Source organism: Taudactylus pleione, unplaced genomic scaffold, assembly GCF_031769625.1.
Source record: "Taudactylus pleione unplaced genomic scaffold, aTauple2 ptg001208l, whole genome shotgun sequence".
NCBI classification, from domain to species: domain Eukaryota; kingdom Metazoa; phylum Chordata; class Amphibia; order Anura; family Myobatrachidae; genus Taudactylus; species Taudactylus pleione.
In genome coordinates, this window is record NW_028285609.1 from 497,836 (window position 1) to 517,005 (window position 19,170).

A 19,170-nucleotide genomic window follows, 5' to 3' on the forward strand; every position below is an offset into this window, starting at 1 on the left:
TCTTTCACTACGGCCAGATCTTCTGTCTCCTAGCCTCTGCTTCCTTTCCGAATCTGGCTCATCTCGCTTTGATGGGGTGGCTCTTGAGACATCCGTCCTGAGAGCTAAGCGGTTCTTTAGGCCAGCCATTAACACTATGCTCAATGCCTGTAAGCGCTCTACAGCTTGAACAGTCTACAACCTTAATTGGGGTGTGAGCTACTTGAGAAAAATGAAACCTCTTGAAGAGCTACGTTTTATTTTTGAAAAATTAAATCTGGCTAATAAACAAATTTTTCATAGAAAAGCAACAACGCATTTATTAATACCGTGATATTGTTGCAATTTGTAAATAACGTTGCGAACAGGCAATTTTTAATGAGATGGCTGGCACTACAAATTTTCCGAGATCGTTTTAAAGTTCTGCAGGTAACCTGAAACTCTCATCCTAACACAATTGTCAACATGTCATCAGTCATCCTGTTCCTGTATTCGCTCTTCACTATCTTCATTGTTGAAAATGAAGATTTGCGCAAATAAGTTGAGCAGAAGATTTCACACGAAGTGCGGCTCAAACCAGAATCTGATATTTATCTTTCCGTAGAAGAGGCCAAATGCCTGTTTGAAATAGTGGATCCAGAGGCAATACTTCTCACTGAAAGGTCACTTTGCAGTGCTACAATCTCCATTTCTGTTGATGGCGTATCTTCCAAAAAAAGTGGAGCTATGCTCCATGTCAACATCCTTAAAAAAAATGAAATAAACTGAACAACAGGGCTCTTTTTTTATTTTTTTGAAATCATTGAAAAGCCACTTGTACTCTGCTTTTAGGTGGTAAATTATTTCAATATGATTTTCACATGAAGGACTTGGGTTTTCCTCAGTTTCGGTTTCTTCCCTCAAACAAGGAAAATGTTTGACATCACTTTTTATGGCGATTTTCTCTCCCAAAAATCAATTTTGTGACGAAATGCCTGAATGTCCGATATCATCTGGTTAATATCCTTGTGTTTACCGTGCAGTTGAAGATTCAGTTCATTCAGTCTTTCAACTATGTCGACCAAAAATGCAAAGTTCTGTTTCCACTCACAATGTTTAATTTGAGAGAAGTTTTCACCACGTTCTTTCAATACTTAGATGATGGCAGACAAGACTACTCTGAAACAGCGAAGGACTTTGCCCTTACTCAGCTATCGCACTGAATGTAACAAAAGATTCCTGTACTGGCAATGCAGTTCTTCAGCAAGAGCTTTAAATTGCCGTCTTTAGATAGCAGGGGATCTAATTAGATTGCTTAATTTTAATATCAAGCTTAATCAATTTGATTACTTTTAGAAACTTCGCACACAGTGACTGCTGGTGAATAATGCAGTCATATGTTATAAACTTCAGAAAGCTGGGATCCTTGTTACACAGTGCTGTTAACACCTGTAAATACTGAAGCTCCATCTGTGGTAATACAAACGAGTTTGCAAAGAGGGATTTTTTTACTGAAGAAAAATACTTTGTGAGCTCTTCAAAAATGTCATCGATTCTTGTACGTTCTGTCAATTGAATAATTTTTTAATTTTGTCTTACCTGGAAACATTCTTCCTGCTTGCCATAGCTTCTGCCCTGGCGTGTGTCAGATTTGAGCTCGTTGTCCTGACGTTCTCCGTTTCTGATCTTTCACCAGGACAGGTGCTGTCTTTCGAACATGATTAGGCTACCTTCCTAAAGGTGTTTCCAGGTTCCACGTCAATCAAGAGATTGTGATCCCTTCTTTCCAGGTTCCAGATTCTACACCGGAGGAGGCCTCCTTGGATGTTGTGCGGGTCCTCCGGATTTATGTGGACATGACAAAGGACCTTCGTAGGACAGATGCTATCTTTGTCCTGTGTGACTTTTACAAACGGGACTGGCCGGCTACTAAACAGTCTTTGGCCAGATGAATTTGTTTGACTATCCGCCAGGCTTATGCTACAGCATACCTTCCACCCCTTACCGTGGTGACTGCTCATTCTGCCCAGTCGGTGGGAACTCCGTGGGCAATGATATGTGGGGTCTCTGCGGAGCAACTGTGTAAGGTGGCCACATGATATTCTGCCCATAAGTTTCTGAAGTTCTATTCCTTTGACACATTTGCCTCCCCTGATGCAGCTTTTAGGTGAAGAGTTCTCAGCGCAGCCCTGGAGCGTCCCTTCTCTTAGGGACCAGCTTTGGGACGTCCCAACGTAAAGCCTGTGTCCCCTATGGAGGAAGAAGAAAAGGAGATTTATGTGCTTACCTGTTAAATAATTTTCTTCGATTACATAGGGAACACATGGTGCCTGTGGCTGGGGGCTATACCTAGCGTAAAGCCTGTGTACCCTATGGAATCAAAGAAAAGGATTTAACAGGTAAGCACATAAATTTCCTTTTTTGCATGTCTAGCTGGGAACAATTAAGAAACAGTCAGATTTCAAGTATTTTCGCAGGTAGTTGGTAGAAGATAGCACGTACAGCATTTTACGGCCTGTTTGTTGACCATGTATGTCGTAATCTTTACACATGTGTGATCCTTTTCCAATTTGGCTACGCATTTGCAAGGCCCAATTGGACAGATCTGGTAACGCATACTGAGCAGTGGATGGCTGGGCCTGTCCACTGGGGGCCTGTCAGTGACTGCTGCCTACCTGTGTCAGCGGCGCTCTGCCGCCTGGATTCATAAGAGTGCCTTAATTTTGATTAATTTAGATTGCATTGTTTGGGCAACCACATCTGGGTTGCCAATAAAATCCCATTTATGTGTCCTGGATCACTTTCATACAGAATGGTGCAATGAGCCTGAATTTGCACCATTCTGCAAATTCAGACTCTGGTATATTTAATAAAGTGCGGGTTTATAGAGGTGGATATGTTTCCCATAGCAACCAATCAGATGCTAGTTATCATTTATCTATCACCTTCTAGAAGATAATAAGTAGAATCTGGTTGCTATGGGCAACACATCCATTTCTATAAACCCGCACTTTAGTAAATATACTCCTCAGTCTTTTTTAAACATCCCAATCATCAAAGCACAGCGTGTCTCTAAGAAATGCTGCTGTTTGGGCTGAGAACGTATGATATTCTTTTTTCATATAAGGATGTTCTTAATTGATTCTTTACCTTGAGAAAACTTTAAAGTATTAGCTTTTGCGCATACTGACTTATTAACCATAGTTGCTTTCTAAAATTCCTAAAAAGGAGTTGGGGATTACATAAATAGGGCAGCACAGACGGTGTAATGGTTAGCGTTACTACCTCACAGCACTGAGGTCGTGGGTTCAATTCCCACTACGGCCCTAACTTTGTGGAGTTTGTATATTCTCCCTGTGTTTGCGTGGGTTTCCTCCGGGTACTCCGGTTTCCTCCCACACTCCAAAAATATACCGTTAGGTTAATTGGCTCCCAGCAAAAATTACCCCTAGTGTGTATGTCTGTGAGCATGTGTTAGGGAATATAGACTGTAAGCTCCATGGGGGCAGGGACTGATGCGAATGGACATATATTCTCTGTAAAACGCTGCGGAATATGTGTGCGCTATATAAATAACTGGTAATAAATAAATAAATTACATGTTGCACACTATTACACTAGACTAATTCTTACTTTACATGTTTGTATTGCTCTCCATTGTATGCATAATGTTTATCAGTATATATTTAAGTAATTTAGAAGGAGATGTACTGTATAATACTGTCTACAGAGATACAGTGAAGAATTTACTCAAAGAAACCAATCAGCGTTTGTCATTTCATAACTTGTGCTAGATAATGATAGGTAGATGCTGATAGTTTGCTATGGCAACTTCTCCACTTTGTCACTCTCAAAGGTATGATACATCTCCCCTAATTATGGGAAGAACGCTCTAAAGTTTAATTTTATCCCTTGTATAATCCTACTAAAACTCTGTTCTCTTGTAGAAACCATTTGCTCAACAGCTGAAATAGAGACCAGGATAGAGGCTTTACGGAAGGAAACCCAGCAACCTGCCCCATCTGTGCAGGAAATGGAGGATCGGCTAGCTATATTACAAGGGAGGATCCCACCATCCGGAGCAAGCAAGCCGGTAGTAATGTTCTCATAGCAGAAGGCCATTCAGCTGATTGCATATTTTCGATTTTTTTAAGGCTAAGGAAATGTTTTGTGCCAGAAATGCTTTGTACATTCAATTTTACCTTACACCTAAATTATGGTTACAGTAGATGAAGTACCCGGCATTGCCCAGGTTTAAATCTTCAAGTTATTAAGTTTTATTATGTGATGTCATCCAAATCCATCCAGTGGAAGGCCCATAACAGGCTCTCTGGATCAAAGTTCTACCCGGCACACTCCGCCGTGAGGTCTTACTGGGACCCCTGCCACTACATTAGGCATCTCAGAGCAATTGCCACCCCTCTGTGAAGTTTTCATCCAAACCCATCCCTTGGCTGCCCAGAATAGGCTCCCCGGGGCAAAGTTCTGCCCAGCGTACACCAATGGGAGGTCCGACTGGGACCTCAACCCCCTAGTATGTATTCTGGGATCCAATGTTACCACACTGTGAAGTTGTCGTCCAAACCCATGCAGAGGAAGACCCAGTTCAAGCTCCCTGGCTCAAAGTTCTGCTAGGCGCACTCCGCCGTGAGGTCCGACCGGGACTTCAACCACTCCATTAGGCATCCCAAACCAATTACCACCCCTCTGTGAAGCTTTCATCCAAATCCATCAAGTGGAAGGGCTAGAACAGGCTCCCTGGGTCAAGGTTCTGTGCAGCGTACACCAGGTACAGGAGGTGCAACTAAGACCTCAACCCTCTAGTATGTGTGATGGGATCCAATGTTGAAATTTTCATCCAAATCCACCCAGTGTTAGGCCCAGAACAGGCTCCCCGGGTCAAAGTTTTGCCCAATGTACACCAATGGGAGGTCTGACTGAACCCCCTAAAACATGGCCAGGATCCAACTGGACCACCTCACATTAATTTCATCCCAATCGGTGCAGGGGTGTCCGAATGCATAACAAACAAACCAATGAATTTTATATAGAAGATGAGGCAAACAAATTATTTTGCCAATAAAGGAAAGCAGTTCTGGTACACAATGGATAAATATATAGGTAGGCGCTACTAAGGTACTAGTTTTACCCCTAGCTACTGGTCACATTAGGGGTATCCCCACCCCTCTGCTACAAATATCAATATATACTGTGTACCAGAACTAAATAAAATATGTGTCCAAGTGCTCCAGAGTATCAGCCTACAGATATTGTACCCAATGTTAGTGTACATATCTAAGAACGCTCTTCCTACAGATTATTTTTTGGGACCTAACTTTCTGTTAGGTTATGCAACATTCATTGGGCTGAAACATTATTTAAACAACTGCACGTTCGAATATACAGGAACATAAATACTAACTCTTATTAGTACATATCTCAATACTCTGGAGCGCTTGGACACATATTTTATTTAATTCTGGTACACAGTATATATTGATGTTTGTGTGTGTTTAACACACATACAGGCTTTTTTCCTGAGTGACAGCCTATATATAGGATGCATGAGAAAGGAGAGCACACAGTATGAACATTGCTTATAGGTGTGAATTTGTACTAAAATGTAAGACACCAATCGGCAGTGCCCATATGTGTACTCCCCACCCATATTAAACATTCCTGCATGCTTTCTACTTAGCAGTGTGTTGAGGTCAGGTTCCATTAGGAATGCAGCATGGGCAATTGGTGATGAAGGCTTGTCTGAATCAGCCTCTTGGGTTCTCAAGCATACAGTACACACCTAATTCATACATTTTTTTGTGCTGTTTTGAATAAACCATCAAATAAGATGCAATGTGCTAACAATACAGTAGTACAGTTTTCTTTTTTCTTTTTAATTGCTCATCAGTTCCATACTATGTCTGCGTGTTGGCATTTTCTTTACAGTAGTTCCGACCTTAAATTCGCATATTCTATTGTACAATATTATAGATGCACCAACCACCCGATACCAGGACTCAGACACAAAAGGTTGATGATTTGTTAACACAACTGACAGATGAGGCAGCCATAGATCATCATTGGGACCCAGCTACTCAGCCACCAGGTAAAATAGATGTTTTTATATGAAGCAACAAGTAAATGAAATAGGCTTCTAGTCTTGGGATGGACAGAAAGAAACCAGTCCAGTGTTAGCACCTTGGTGTGGTCTGTCTGATATGCTAAATACTGCTGTATGAATTGTTCTCTAAGAGGATGTACACTCAGAATGCTGGTCTAATTAATATTGGGAATGTTGTAGTTTATGGTTATTCTGTTACACTGATATAAAAATAAAATAAGTATCCTCCTGTAGTCCTGGTGAGTTTTTTTGCTTCATACGTAGTAGCTTTTAGTGGACAGTTTGTCAATAGGTGTGATTTAAGGTCATCCACCTCCCTGAGCAGCTCCGTAATAATATGCAACTGGCCTGTGCAGACAGAGAGCCTGATTCAGACCCGGTAGCAAGGCTGTGTTCGCACGCAGCCTGCCGATGTTTGCAGTCTGCTCATGCGTACAAGACGCAGTGCTCATGCGTGAACTAGTCCTTGCGATCCGGAAGCGTTCGCACCCTGTACTCTGTACAAGCTCCGCTATCATGAGTGACAGGACGAGCCGATTGTGGGTGGTGACTGGGTGGTCGATGGTAACGGGGGTGTGGTGGTGCGAACACAGGCCTGTCTGTGTGTCTGAACGCCGTTTCAGAGGTGTGCATAATTAAGACGCATCGTCAGCATACACGTCACATGGCTAAATTACACACAGCAGCACTCGCAGTACTTGCGGTAGGGTATGGTCAGCCACAAGTGCTGCTTATGGGTCCGATGTCAGCCGATGTTACTGATTATTTAATACACTTCCTGGAGATGACTTATGTTACTAAGGGAAAGTGGGCATCTTGTGTCAGGCTGGTATGTGTCTAAATGCATATGCGATTGCACGGCAAGACATAGTGGGCGTGCTAATGTCTTGCTAGCGATTGCGGGATTTGCATACTTTGGATGCGGACAGCTGCGTGCGAACGAGTCTGAATCAGGCCCAATGTTCATATCGTATTCATGCTGGTGTGAAAGAACCCAGTATTTATACTGCCTGATATGTGCCGTCATACGGAGAGGATAAAAGGCAGATTCCTGGGGCAGTTATATGCTGGGCATAGAACACAGGGGACACAGCCATTCACTGCTGGAAAGGTTCCTCCTTATAAATGTTTGCTACCAGCTGAGAAAGATGGCTGCTTTCCCAGCAACTCCTGGAAGAAAAGCACTTCACCGTATCAGGTAGACTTTTACTACTACTACTGAGTACTAAGTGCATGGTTATAATAAATACTTGGATTGTTTATTTACTGTATTGTAGCTCTTAAGAACTGTTTATTATATAGTTTCCTATGACATCCTTTATCTGTTATTTCTAGAATTCACTACTCAGGCGACTACTAACAACCTGAGCAAAGCTGATGAGCGGGATTGCTGGCCAGGTCTTAATATGGAATTGGATGCAGAGCAATTGGAGAAAGAGAAGGACAAGATTCTGAAAGAAGCAGCTGCAGAATTACGAGACGAGAATACCAGGCAGGAGAAAATGTTGGAGATCGCAAAGAGGCTGGCAACACTCCAAGGAAAAGATCCAGATAATGGTATTGTATGAGTTATAGAAATCCAATGGCTAGTCCTATTTTGATGAATGTGATGCTTCTAGTTAGATCAAAAAATATTTAGTTATGACCACATGTTAATGTGTAGTGTTTACATATTGTGAGGGAATGGGTACGGGATGCAGGAGCTCGGGATCCCAGCAGTCAGAATCCTGACGCCGGCATCCTGACAGGGTTAGAATACCGACACTTGTCGGTCAGTATTCTAACCCTCTCCGTATCCCTAACCCTAAACTCCCCCTAGTGCCTGACCCTAGCCTCCCCCTAGTGCCTGACCCTAGCCTCCCCCTAGTGCCTGACCCTAGCCTCCCCCTAGTGCCTGACCCTAGCCTCCCCCTAGTGCCTGACCCTAGCCTCCCCCTAGTGCCTGACCCTAGCCTCCCCCTAGTGCCTGACCCTAGCCTCCCCCTAGTGCCTGACCCTAACCTCCCCCTAGTGTCTGACCCTAACCTCCCCCTAGTGCCTGACCCTAACCTCCCCCTAGTGCCTCACCCTAACCCTAATCTTCCCACTAGTGCCTAACACATAATCCAAGACCTTAACCCATAATCCTCCACTAGTTACCACCAAGATTTTAAAAGGTGTCGGGATTCCGGCACCGGCATTCTAAGCTCCGGCATCCCGACTGTCTGGATTTTGACCGGATGCCGATGTGAGAGATGTTTACCTCACAATATACATATATGTGTATGCAAACATATACATGTGATTTTCATGTATCTGAAATTGATTCATACTATTGAAATGTGCTGTATTTAAAAATTTTGTACTGGTCTTTAAGAATACTGTTACTTTAAGAGTTGTTAATGAGTTCCTATGAGATTAACCAAACAATCTTCTCGTGAAGCACAAACCCTGTCAGGCTACAGGCAGACACACTGGTCAATTTTTACTGCAGCTGTAACATTTTGTATTTGATAATATGATTGAGCATTCCCAGAGACTGTTGTAACCGTTGTAAATGTGACCCCTCTCTCTTCCATACACTGTGATTGCAGTCGGAGAAGCTGTGCAATGGGCATGTAGACTGGCATTAAGGGCTTAGCAAAGTAATAAGTGACATCTGCTGGTTCTATCCTGTAGGTTTATCCCTATGAGAGGTACATCCTTAGGAAACAGCCTCTCCTAGAGTAACACATGAATGCAGCACATTTAGGACCTCATTCAGAGTCGGTCGTTGCGGCTGCTTGGTCGTAAGGGATAAGGGGCCAGATATGCAAATGAAGCGCTCGCAAGTTGCGTCGTTAAGATGGGATCGTTAGCTGAATGAGCGAGGGGAGGATGCGGCCGTAAGACTAAAAACACGCCCCCTTCTCGTTCGCAATACACGTCATCTCCGGGCATATAAGGATTAATCGAGACCATCGGGAACCATCAGAGCTGGTCGTAGAGCTTAAGGTTGACCATATCTTCTCTTAGGCACTGCGATCTAGTCAGTGTAAAAACGTCCCATGTCAAATGTGCCATGACACTACTTAGTTATGCACTCCCATAAAACACCGTTTGCATAGTCAGGTATGTCTGCGTTCGGATCTCCACTCCCCCGTTCACAAGCACCTTCCCCTGTTACCACCCACAAACGCCTCATCCTGTCACTCAAACTAACGACCTGGCTGTGTTCAAGGAGAGAGCAATTTCTGATCGTAATAGCTAGTTTGCGCACGTGCATTGCGAATTTTAGCGAACATCAGTGGCGTACGACCGACTCTGAATGAGGTCCTTAGTCCCACACATGTCATGGTCAGGGGAGGATCTAGACTCTTCTTTTAGGGGGTGGGAGGGAGATTTAATGATTAATTCTGACTCCTCCTCTTTCCTGTACTGGCTCCTCCTCTTTCCTGTACTGGCTCCTCCTCTTTCTGGTCCCAACTCCTCCATTCACAGAGGGTTTATTTGTGGCCAGATTGATTGCTACAATTTATATGTTTATGTATTCAGTATGTGTGAATACACAGGGCCTGATTCATTACGTATCGCTATTGCTAAAGCGTATGCATGCGGGTGATTGTTGTGTACTGCGCATGCGTATGCATTGAAGTACGCGAAGGCACAACTGTGATCACAGAGACCACGCAGAGCCATTGCAGAGTGATTGACAGGCAGTGAGCTTTTTGGGGGCGGTGACTTGGGGGGTGGTCGGTGAAATGCAGGCGCGCCTGACCACTTGAACGCCGTTGCATGGGCGTGCATAAATTAGCCATTGCAATTGCATCTGCAGCTTGAGTGCTTACTGCGTGCAATGAGGTTCGAAATTTTAAAGTAAGGTCAGGGCTGCTGTAATTCTGCGTGAAGGCCGATGGTACTCTATGTTTATGGAGGTTTGCAAGGTATCACGGATGTGAGATAGCGATACTGGGAGGGCAGTGGTCGTCTCTATGCTGGCAGTGCGACAGTATTGCGATAGCAATCATTAGCATAGTTATGTAGCAAACCTGCGTGCGATTACGGAACTGCGATCGCAATAGTGATCCTTAATGAATCAGGCCCACAGTTTTAGTACCAGCAGTCATCTTCCTGCTCCCCCCCTCCCTCTGTCCTTGGTAGCAGAAGCCATCCCCCTCCTCCCCTCTGTGCGGGGGCAGGAGCAGACATCTCTCTGCTACCTCTCCCTCCTCTCTCTGTGCGGGGCAGTAGCAGCTGGGTAGGACGGAACTGTAACGTCTCTCTGCACAGTGTTCGTAGCGCAAGAAAGCGCCCCTGTGCTGGGGTGACAGTCTTCGGTCAGTCCTGCAGCGGCAGCAGGGTGCGTGGGGAGCCGGCTGTGATCTCTCCCTCCCCGGTGACTGCCTGTCATGACTCACCCCCCTGGATGGTGACGCGGCATGCTTACACAGCAGCTTCCATCACAGCACAGGGCGCTGAATGAGGATAAGGGGAGGGGAAGGGCACACACAGTGATGCGGAGAGATGAAAAGGATGGACTGTGCTAGCGGGTGGGAGCTCCATTCGCCCCTCCTGGACCTGCCACTGGTCGTGGTGCTCAACCAAACTTACTTGGTTATCTTCTAAATACAGCAAGAAATGCACAATATTTGAAACTGTGTGTAATCTCTATTGGCAGTAACATTGGACAACTGTAAACTGTGTGTAATCTCTATTGGCAGTAACATTGGACAACTGTAAACTGTGTGTAATCTCTATTGGCAGTAACATTGGACAACTGTAAACTGTGTGTAATCTCTATTGGCAGTAACATTGGACAACTGTGTAGCCACATTAATATGCGGCTTAGGAAAATAAACAGATATACAGATGAAAATACATCTCTTAGTATTGGCAATACACTTGACTTTGGGGATTAGCTGTCTGGCAACCCTGTGGTTTTGTAGTAGGGCATAATATTGAGTATTAATTCATATGTGAAGACATAATATGTGCCACTTAGTTAGTTTGGGTATAATGTGTATAATATATACGTATATTCATGTGATATATATATAAGATTGTTAATTTGGTGTGAATAATATGTTTGCGTTCTGTACAGGGCAGACAGAAGTCATGTAAGGCATTATACACCCAGGGTAGTGGCTCAAGCACTTGTATAGACAGAAGGTCTCGTGGAAGCAGAGAAGGTACTGGAAGGGGCGCGTGGGGCCAGGAGCTCGTGCGCTAGGCGGCAAAGGCTGGTCGCGTGCGGGGGAAGGAGTTAAATAGGGGCTGGCAGCCGTTGGGACGGCAGACTGCAGTTCCCCTCACCAGCGCCGGGTCCTCTGACTCACCGTTAGTGCCGCGCCTCAGAGCTATAACAGGCGGCAGGCGAGTCAGCGGGATTGACGGCCAGTGTGGGGCTGAGGGAGGCCGCCGGTGGTCAACGGCGTGCGGCTGGAAGCAGACCTCTCCGGGAGCGCTGAGGCGCTGCGCTGGCTTCCGGCAGCGGCAGTGCCTGACTGGTAGATCCGGAGGCTGGGACCTGAGAGCAACGTCGTCAGAGGAGGCGGGGCTGCTGCTTGCTGCTTTTACTCGGGCAGTGTTGCGCTGAGGTCAGGGGGAGTGAGAGTCACACCCCCCACTGGTAGTGACAGAGTTAAGCCTCTGCCTCTCCCTGAGGCCACCGTAAGAATCGGGAGGTTGAAGAGCTGCCCACGTGTTGGTCCTGTGAGTGAGTACCACTGAGAGTCAGCACATCCCACTCACATATATGTACTGAACCTTTCTAAATCCTTATGCAGTGACATGATCAGCGGGGACCACTATATGCAGCCATAGCCTTGGAGAAGTAATAGAGGAGTCTAAAGGCTAGTTAAGGAAGTTGCCACTAAGCCAATATTACTAAATAACTATTATAATCATATACAGGAGAGCTATACTATTAGCCAAAGCAGGCATAGGAGCCTCAAGCATAACTGTGATGTCAGGGACTGGGGATGGGATTACCTCCACCGTCTTATAGTTGCATAGACTGAGTACCACATAGCCTACCAGGATTTCAGACATTTGGAGTGGAAAAACAGTAGGAGCAGGATCAAGGGAAATACTTTGCTGGACAGGAAAGATACAGTGTTACAAGAAGAGACATCCAGTAAAGATTGGGGTATTAGAAATTAATGATACACAGCCTTCTACACTGACTTTTGCCCTCTCTCATCGGTTGGTGTGTCAATATATATGTTTAGGAAGTGCTTTACGTATGCTCAGTTCCCCTGAAAGGGAGAGGGTTTGGTATATTGAACTCATACTGTTAGAATGTATAAAGACCTTTTAAAGTGTTATATGCAGCGTATGCCAATCTCACTAGTATAAATAATAGAAGCCTTGCTGGACATCAACTGTCATTATACTGTCTTTTAAAGGCTTATAAGGTTATATGAGTCCCTAATTAATGCTTTTATAGAGTGTATAAAAAGTAAACCTAGTGTACTTTGTTATGCTTATTTCTTGTGAATATAAAGTCAAACGTATTATAAATCTGTATTTATATCTCTGGTGTTGAATACATACCTGCCGGAAGACTGGAGTACAGCCGAAGATCCTAAGGAGAGAACAGGTAGTTTGGGCTACATTAATACTGGTAAAATATTGCATGCACAACACTAACACCTCATCCACGAACACAGAGTGGTAATTTACCTATACAGTTACCTATATAGAGTAATAGGTTTTCCCAGGTGAACCTAATCAGAATTTGCAATAGTAATAATAAGCCTGGGTGGAGGCACATTAAAGTAACGTGGTAACTTAGGAAAGGGGTTACAACTGTAAACTGTGTGTACCCTCTATTGGCAGTAACATTGGACAACTGTAAACTGTGTATACCCTCTATTGGCAGTAACATTGGACAACTGTAAACTGTGTGTACCCTCTATTGGCAGTAACATTGGACAACTGTAAACTGTGTGTACCCTCTATTGGCAGTAACATTGGACAACTGTAAACTGTGTGTACCCTCTATTGGCAGTAACATTGGATAACTGTAAACTGTGTGTACCCTCTATTGGCAGTAACGTTGGATAACTGTAAACTGTGTGCATCCTCTATTGGCAGTAACCTTGGACAACTGTAAACTGTGTGTCTCCTCTATTGGCAGTAACCTTGGACAACTGTAAACTGTGTGTAATCTCTATTGGCAGTAACATTGGACAACTGTAAACTGTGTGTACCCTCTATTGGTAGTAACATTGGATAACTGTAAACTGTGTGTACCCTCTATTGGCAGTAACATTGGACAACTGTAAACTGTGTGTACCCTTTATTGCTAGTAATATTGGATAACTGTAAACTGTGTGTACCCTCTATTGGCAGTAACAGTGGATAACTGTAAACTGTGTGTAATCTCTATTGGCAGTAACATTGGACAACTGTAAACTGTGTGTACCCTTTATTGCTAGTAATATTGGATAACTGTAAACTGTGTGTACCCTCTATTGGCAGTAACATTGGACAACTGTAAACTGTGTGTAATCTCTATTGGTAGTAACATTGGACAACTGTAAACTGTGTGTAATCTCTATTGGTAGTAACATTGGATAACTGTAAACTGTGTGTACCCTCTATTGGTAGTAACATTGGACAACTGTAAACTGTGTGTACCCTCTGTTGGCAGTAACATTGGACAACTGTAAACTGTGTGTAATCTCTATTGGCAGTAACATTGGACAACTGTAAACTGTGTGTAATCTCTATTGGCAGTAACATTGGACAACTGTAAACTGTGTGTACCCTCTATTGGTAGTAACATTGGATAACTGTAAACTGTGTGTACCCTCCATTGGCAGTAACAGTGGATAACTGTAAACTGTGTGTACCCTCTATTGGCAGTAACATTGGACAACTGTAAACTGTGTGTACCCTCTATTGGTAGTAACATTGGACAACTGTAAACTGTGTGTACCCTTTATTGCTAGTAATATTGGATAACTGTAAACTGTGTGTACCCTCTATTGGCAGTAACAGTGAATAACTGTAAACTGTGTGTACCCTCTATTGGCAGTAACATTGGACAACTGTAAACTGTGTGTATCCTCTATTGGCAGTAACATTGGACAACTGTAAACTGTGTGTATCCTCTATTGGCAGTAACCTTGGATAACTGTAAACTGTGTGTACCCTCTATTGGCAGTAACCTTGGATAACTGTAAACTGTGTGTACCCTCTATTGGCAGTAACGTTGGATAACTGTAAACTGTGTGTACCCTTTATTGGCAGTAACGTTGGATAACTGTAAACTGTGTGTACCCTCTATTGGCAGTAACATTGGATAACTGTAAACTGTGTGTACCCTCTATTGGCAGTAACGTTGGATAACTGTAAACTGTGTGCATCCTCTATTGGCAGTAACATTGGACAACTGTAAACTGTGTGTACCCTCTATTGGTAGTAACATTGGATAACTGTAAACTGTGTGTACCCTCTATTGGCAGTAACATTGGACAACTGTAAACTGTGTGTACCCTCTATTGGTAGTAACATTGGATAACTGTAAACTGTGTGTACCCTCCATTGGCAGTAACATTGGACAACTGTAAACTGTGTGTACCCTCTATTGGCAGTAACATTGGACAACTGTAAACTGTGTGTAACCTCTATTGGCAGTAACATTGGACAACTGTAAACTGTGTGTACCCTTTATTGCTAGTAATATTGGATAACTGTAAACTGTGTGTACCCTCTATTGGCAGTAACAGTGGATAACTGTAAACTGTGTGTACCCTCTATTGGCAGTAACATTGGACAACTGTAAACTGTGTGTATCCTCTATTGGCAGTAACATTGGACAACTGTAAACTGTGTGTATCCTCTATTGGCAGTAACCTTGGATAACTGTAAACTGTGTGTACCCTCTATTGGCAGTAACATTGGATAACTGTAAACTGTGTGTACCCTCTATTGGCAGTAACGTTGGATAACTGTAAACTGTGTGTACCCTTTATTGGCAGTAACGTTGGATAACTGTAAACTGTGTGTACCCTCTATTGGCAGTAACGTTGGATAACTGTAAACTGTGTGTACCCTCTATTGGCAGTAACGTTGGATAACTGTAAACTGTGTGCATCCTCTATTGGCAGTAACCTTGGACAACTGTAAACTGTGTGTCTCCTCTATTGGCAGTAACCTTGGACAACTGTAAACTGTGTGTAATCTCTATTGGCAGTAACATTGGACAACTGTAAACTGTGTGTACCCTCTATTGGTAGTAACATTGGATAACTGTAAACTTTGTGTACCCTCTATTGGCAGTAACATTGGACAACTGTAAACTGTGTGTACCCTCTATTGGTAGTAACATTGGATAACTGTTAACTGTGTGTACCCTCTATTGGCAGTAACATTGGACAACTGTAAACTGTGTGTACCCTCTATTGGCAGTAAAATTGGACAACTGTAAACTGTGTGTACCCTCTATTGGCAGTAACAGTGGATAACTGTAAACTGTGTGTACCCTTTATTGTTAGTAATATTGGATAACTGTAAACTGTGTGTACCCTCTATTGGCAGTAACAGTGGATAACTGTAAACTGTGTGTACCCTCTATTGGCAGTAACATTGGACAACTGTAAACTGTGTGTACCCTTTATTGTTAGTAATATTGGCTAACTGTAAACTGTGTGTACCCTCTATTGGCAGTAACAGTGGATAACTGTAAACTGTGTGTATCCTCTATTGGCAGTAACAGTGGATAACTGTAAACTGTGTGTATCCTCTATTGGTAGTAACATTGGACAACTGTAAACTGTGTGTATCCTCTATTGGCAGTAACCTTGGATAACTGTAAACTGTGTGTACCCTCTATTGGCAGTAACATTGGATAACTGTAAACTGTGTGTACCCTCTATTGGCAGTAACGTTGGATAACTGTAAACTGTGTGTACCCTTTTTTGGCAGTAACATTGGATAACTGTAAACTGTGTGTACCCTCTATTGGCAGTAACATTGGATAACTGTAAACTGTGTGTACCCTCTATTGGCAGTAACGTTGGATAACTGTAAACTGTGTGTACCCTTTTTTGGCAGTAACATTGGATAACTGTAAACTGTGTTTACCCTCTATTGGCAGTAACAATGGATAACTGTAAACTGTGTGTACCCTCTATTGGCAGTAACGTTGGATAACTGTAAACTGTGTGTATCCTCTATTGGCAGTAACCTTGGATAACTGTAAACTGTGTGTATCCTCTATTGGCAGTAACCTTGGACAACTGTAAACTGTGTGTACCCTCTATTGGCAGTAACCTTGGACAACTGTAAACTGTGTGTAGCCTCTATTGGCAGTAACCTTGGACAACTGTAAACTGTGTGTATCCTCTATTGGCAGTAACATTGGACAACTGTGAACTGTATGACAGTGATGAAGAAACTGAGGAAGAAGCTGTACAGAGAATTCTAAAGCAGGTCAGACATTGAGCGTATTTGTCTCTAGCCTTGTGAATTTTGGGCCTAAAGCAGTGGTCTAGGGAGGCTGGGACGCCAGAATTTTTAGTTTTCTTTCATCTTTATGTTCTCATATACCTCCTCCCAGCCACTGGAATGATTTCCCCTACTTAAGCAGTGAGATGACTGAAGACTAGCAGCGCACGCTATTACAAGTAACATTAGTATGCTTACTGACTAATTTGAAGCAAGAGTCATGTACCCTGTGAGATTACTGCGCTAATGTGTACCCCAAGACATGTAGGGGCTTATTTACAAAGTGTCGGATTGTAAAACCTGACACCCCTGTTCTGAAGAAACCGAGAGCGTTGTCCTGGAGAAACGCGTTAAGGCTACAGGGCGATACACTGTCTTTGAACTAGACCTGCTTCTTTGTACCTCATCTGGATTGAGAGAAACGTTCTAGCAGCTGCATCCCACAGTCTCCCTGATTGAGAGTACAACCACCCGCTCGCGGTCTGAGTCTTCCTCCACTCAGACTGCGCTAGCCCTCTCAGGTTGAGACCCGAATATTTTCGGCAGCAGCTGCATCCACTTCCCCGGACGAGTATACCCGACTCATCCCACCGGCTGAACTTGTCTAGCGGCGGCTTCTGCACAGACGGCGCATCAACCTGGGATTGCATATGGTTACACGGCCGCAGACAGCTAAGCCGCTCACATTACACGCTACTGGACAAAAATGAATTTATTCCATTTTGGAATAAGGCTGTAACATAACAAAATGTGGAAAAAGTGAAGCGCTGTGGATACTTTCTGGATGCACTGTACATGGTACACACTATAATACAAACCGTGTTATAAACACTTTGAGGGTTTTGACACTCCCATCTCGTCACACAACCTAATATCGCATTGTGTGTCAGTGTGCTTTTCTGTGGTTGCTCTTTTATATTTGGACTGAGACAGAGGGGTTAGTGGCTAGGGGAGAGTACTGGCAGTATTATATGACTGTGTATTACACTTACTGTTACTAGTGGTCGTCTTATTGGGCCTTATTACTAATGACCACCTTACTGGCCACTACTGCTACGTATAGGCATCTTACTTAGCACTTCTGTTATGAATAGGCAGCTTACTGGGCACTACTACTATAAATATGCATCTTAGGGGACACTCCTGCTACTAGTCGGCATCTTACTGGGAACCTCTGCTACTAAGAGGCATCTTACTGGACACTACTGCTACTAAGAGGCAACTTACTGGGCTCTACTGCTACTAATAGGTATCTTGCTGGGCACCAGGCCTGCCATCATGGGGGACTGCCAGGACTCAAGTCCTGGGCCGGAGGGGGGGATCCCGGGTGGCAGCGGCACCGGGCGAAGATTGCACTGGGCAGCAGGCAGGGAGAAAGAACATCAGCACTGTGGCATTTGAACAATGAAGCCGGCCACAAGCCAATCACATCTTGCGGAACGGCAGCCAGTCAGAAGCAGCTGCTCCTGATCAGCCAATAAGGAGTGACCTCTGCTAATTGGCTGCTGTTCCGCGAGCTGTGATTGGCTCGCGGCCGGCTCCATTGATCAAATGCTGCAGCACCGATGCTTTCATTCTCCCTGGCCTGCCTGCTGCCCAGTGCATTCCTCGCTTCTGCCATCCGGCCCCCTTTCTATCAGGAATACTAAGAAAGCAGGTATGCTGACCCTGCCCTGTGCCAACCCCCCTCTAGTCCAGCCAACCTTCCCTGCAATGTCCCCTGCCTGTCCAGCCAGCCTTCCCTGCAATGTTCCCTGCCTGTCCAGCCAGTCTTCCCTGAAATGTCGCAAAAAAGAAAGAGCGCTAACCATTAACAGTATCACAGTTTATTAATACCAACAATTCACTATACTAATATACCAATAAGAATTGCTGGTCACATAGACCTAATCACAATATTGCAAATATAAATACATAGATAGATAATTGAAAAATAAAAAATAGGAAACACAATATATAAAATCACTATTATATACGCTGCACATAAATGACCCAATTGAAATAATAACCACTAATATAGTAGTGGTACTGTGCAGCATATGTACATTGGAATACACATCAAATAGAACACAGCCTCAGGCGCCTGGAGACCTATAAAAAATAAAAATAAAAACTTCCTTCTATTAAAGAGTTAATGGATGGTGTTCCACAGCCAACAATTAAAAATTCCTTGGCATAATGTCATAAAAAATATTGATAAGGGATAATTATTCCTTGGTTCTCTCTTGCTCTCAAAGATTAAGTTACAAGGTAAGATATTAATGAACCGGATCAGCAGCATACGATTTACAATGTTGCAAAACTAGCAACAGTCAATAGGCCAGCCAGCTGAGTGCAGTATAAACTTAGATTGAAACAATGTGCCGCATTTAATGAATAACATTAATTCAGCAGATAGTCTGAAAAAAGTTCCATATTCTTTTAATCAATAGAGTAATTCAACATAACCGGCAGGCAAAGCAACTCCCAGGGTAATTATTTGTATTTACCCTCCGTATAGGGCTCAATTCCACTATTAGCGTGGAAGAGACTTTTGGGCTAAGGCTTGTTAGATAAATGCAGCTTACCACTACCGCATGGGGAAACTCCAGAGGTACAGTTCTTACTCTGGGTCACAGTCTGGAGTGGAGCGTAAGCCTCGGCTGCTGTGCCACGGTGTACACCAAGTGCCAGAG

General features: G+C 43.7%; 1 protein-coding gene across 2 annotated transcripts in view; it reads left to right on the top strand.

Annotated features, from left to right (window-relative positions):
* LOC148451022 (abscission/NoCut checkpoint regulator-like) overlaps nucleotides 1–19,170 on the top strand; it is a 57,988-nt gene that overhangs the window by 19,380 nt on the left and 19,438 nt on the right. For both annotated transcript variants that reach the window (XM_088462365.1, XM_088462366.1), the window contains exons 6-9: nucleotides 3,906–4,051; nucleotides 5,950–6,064; nucleotides 7,415–7,636; nucleotides 16,404–16,480. In XM_088462365.1, the coding sequence (XP_088318491.1) occupies nucleotides 3,906–4,051; nucleotides 5,950–6,064; nucleotides 7,415–7,636; nucleotides 16,404–16,480 (560 nt within the window). The remainder of the gene's footprint in view (nucleotides 1–3,905; nucleotides 4,052–5,949; nucleotides 6,065–7,414; nucleotides 7,637–16,403; nucleotides 16,481–19,170) is intronic.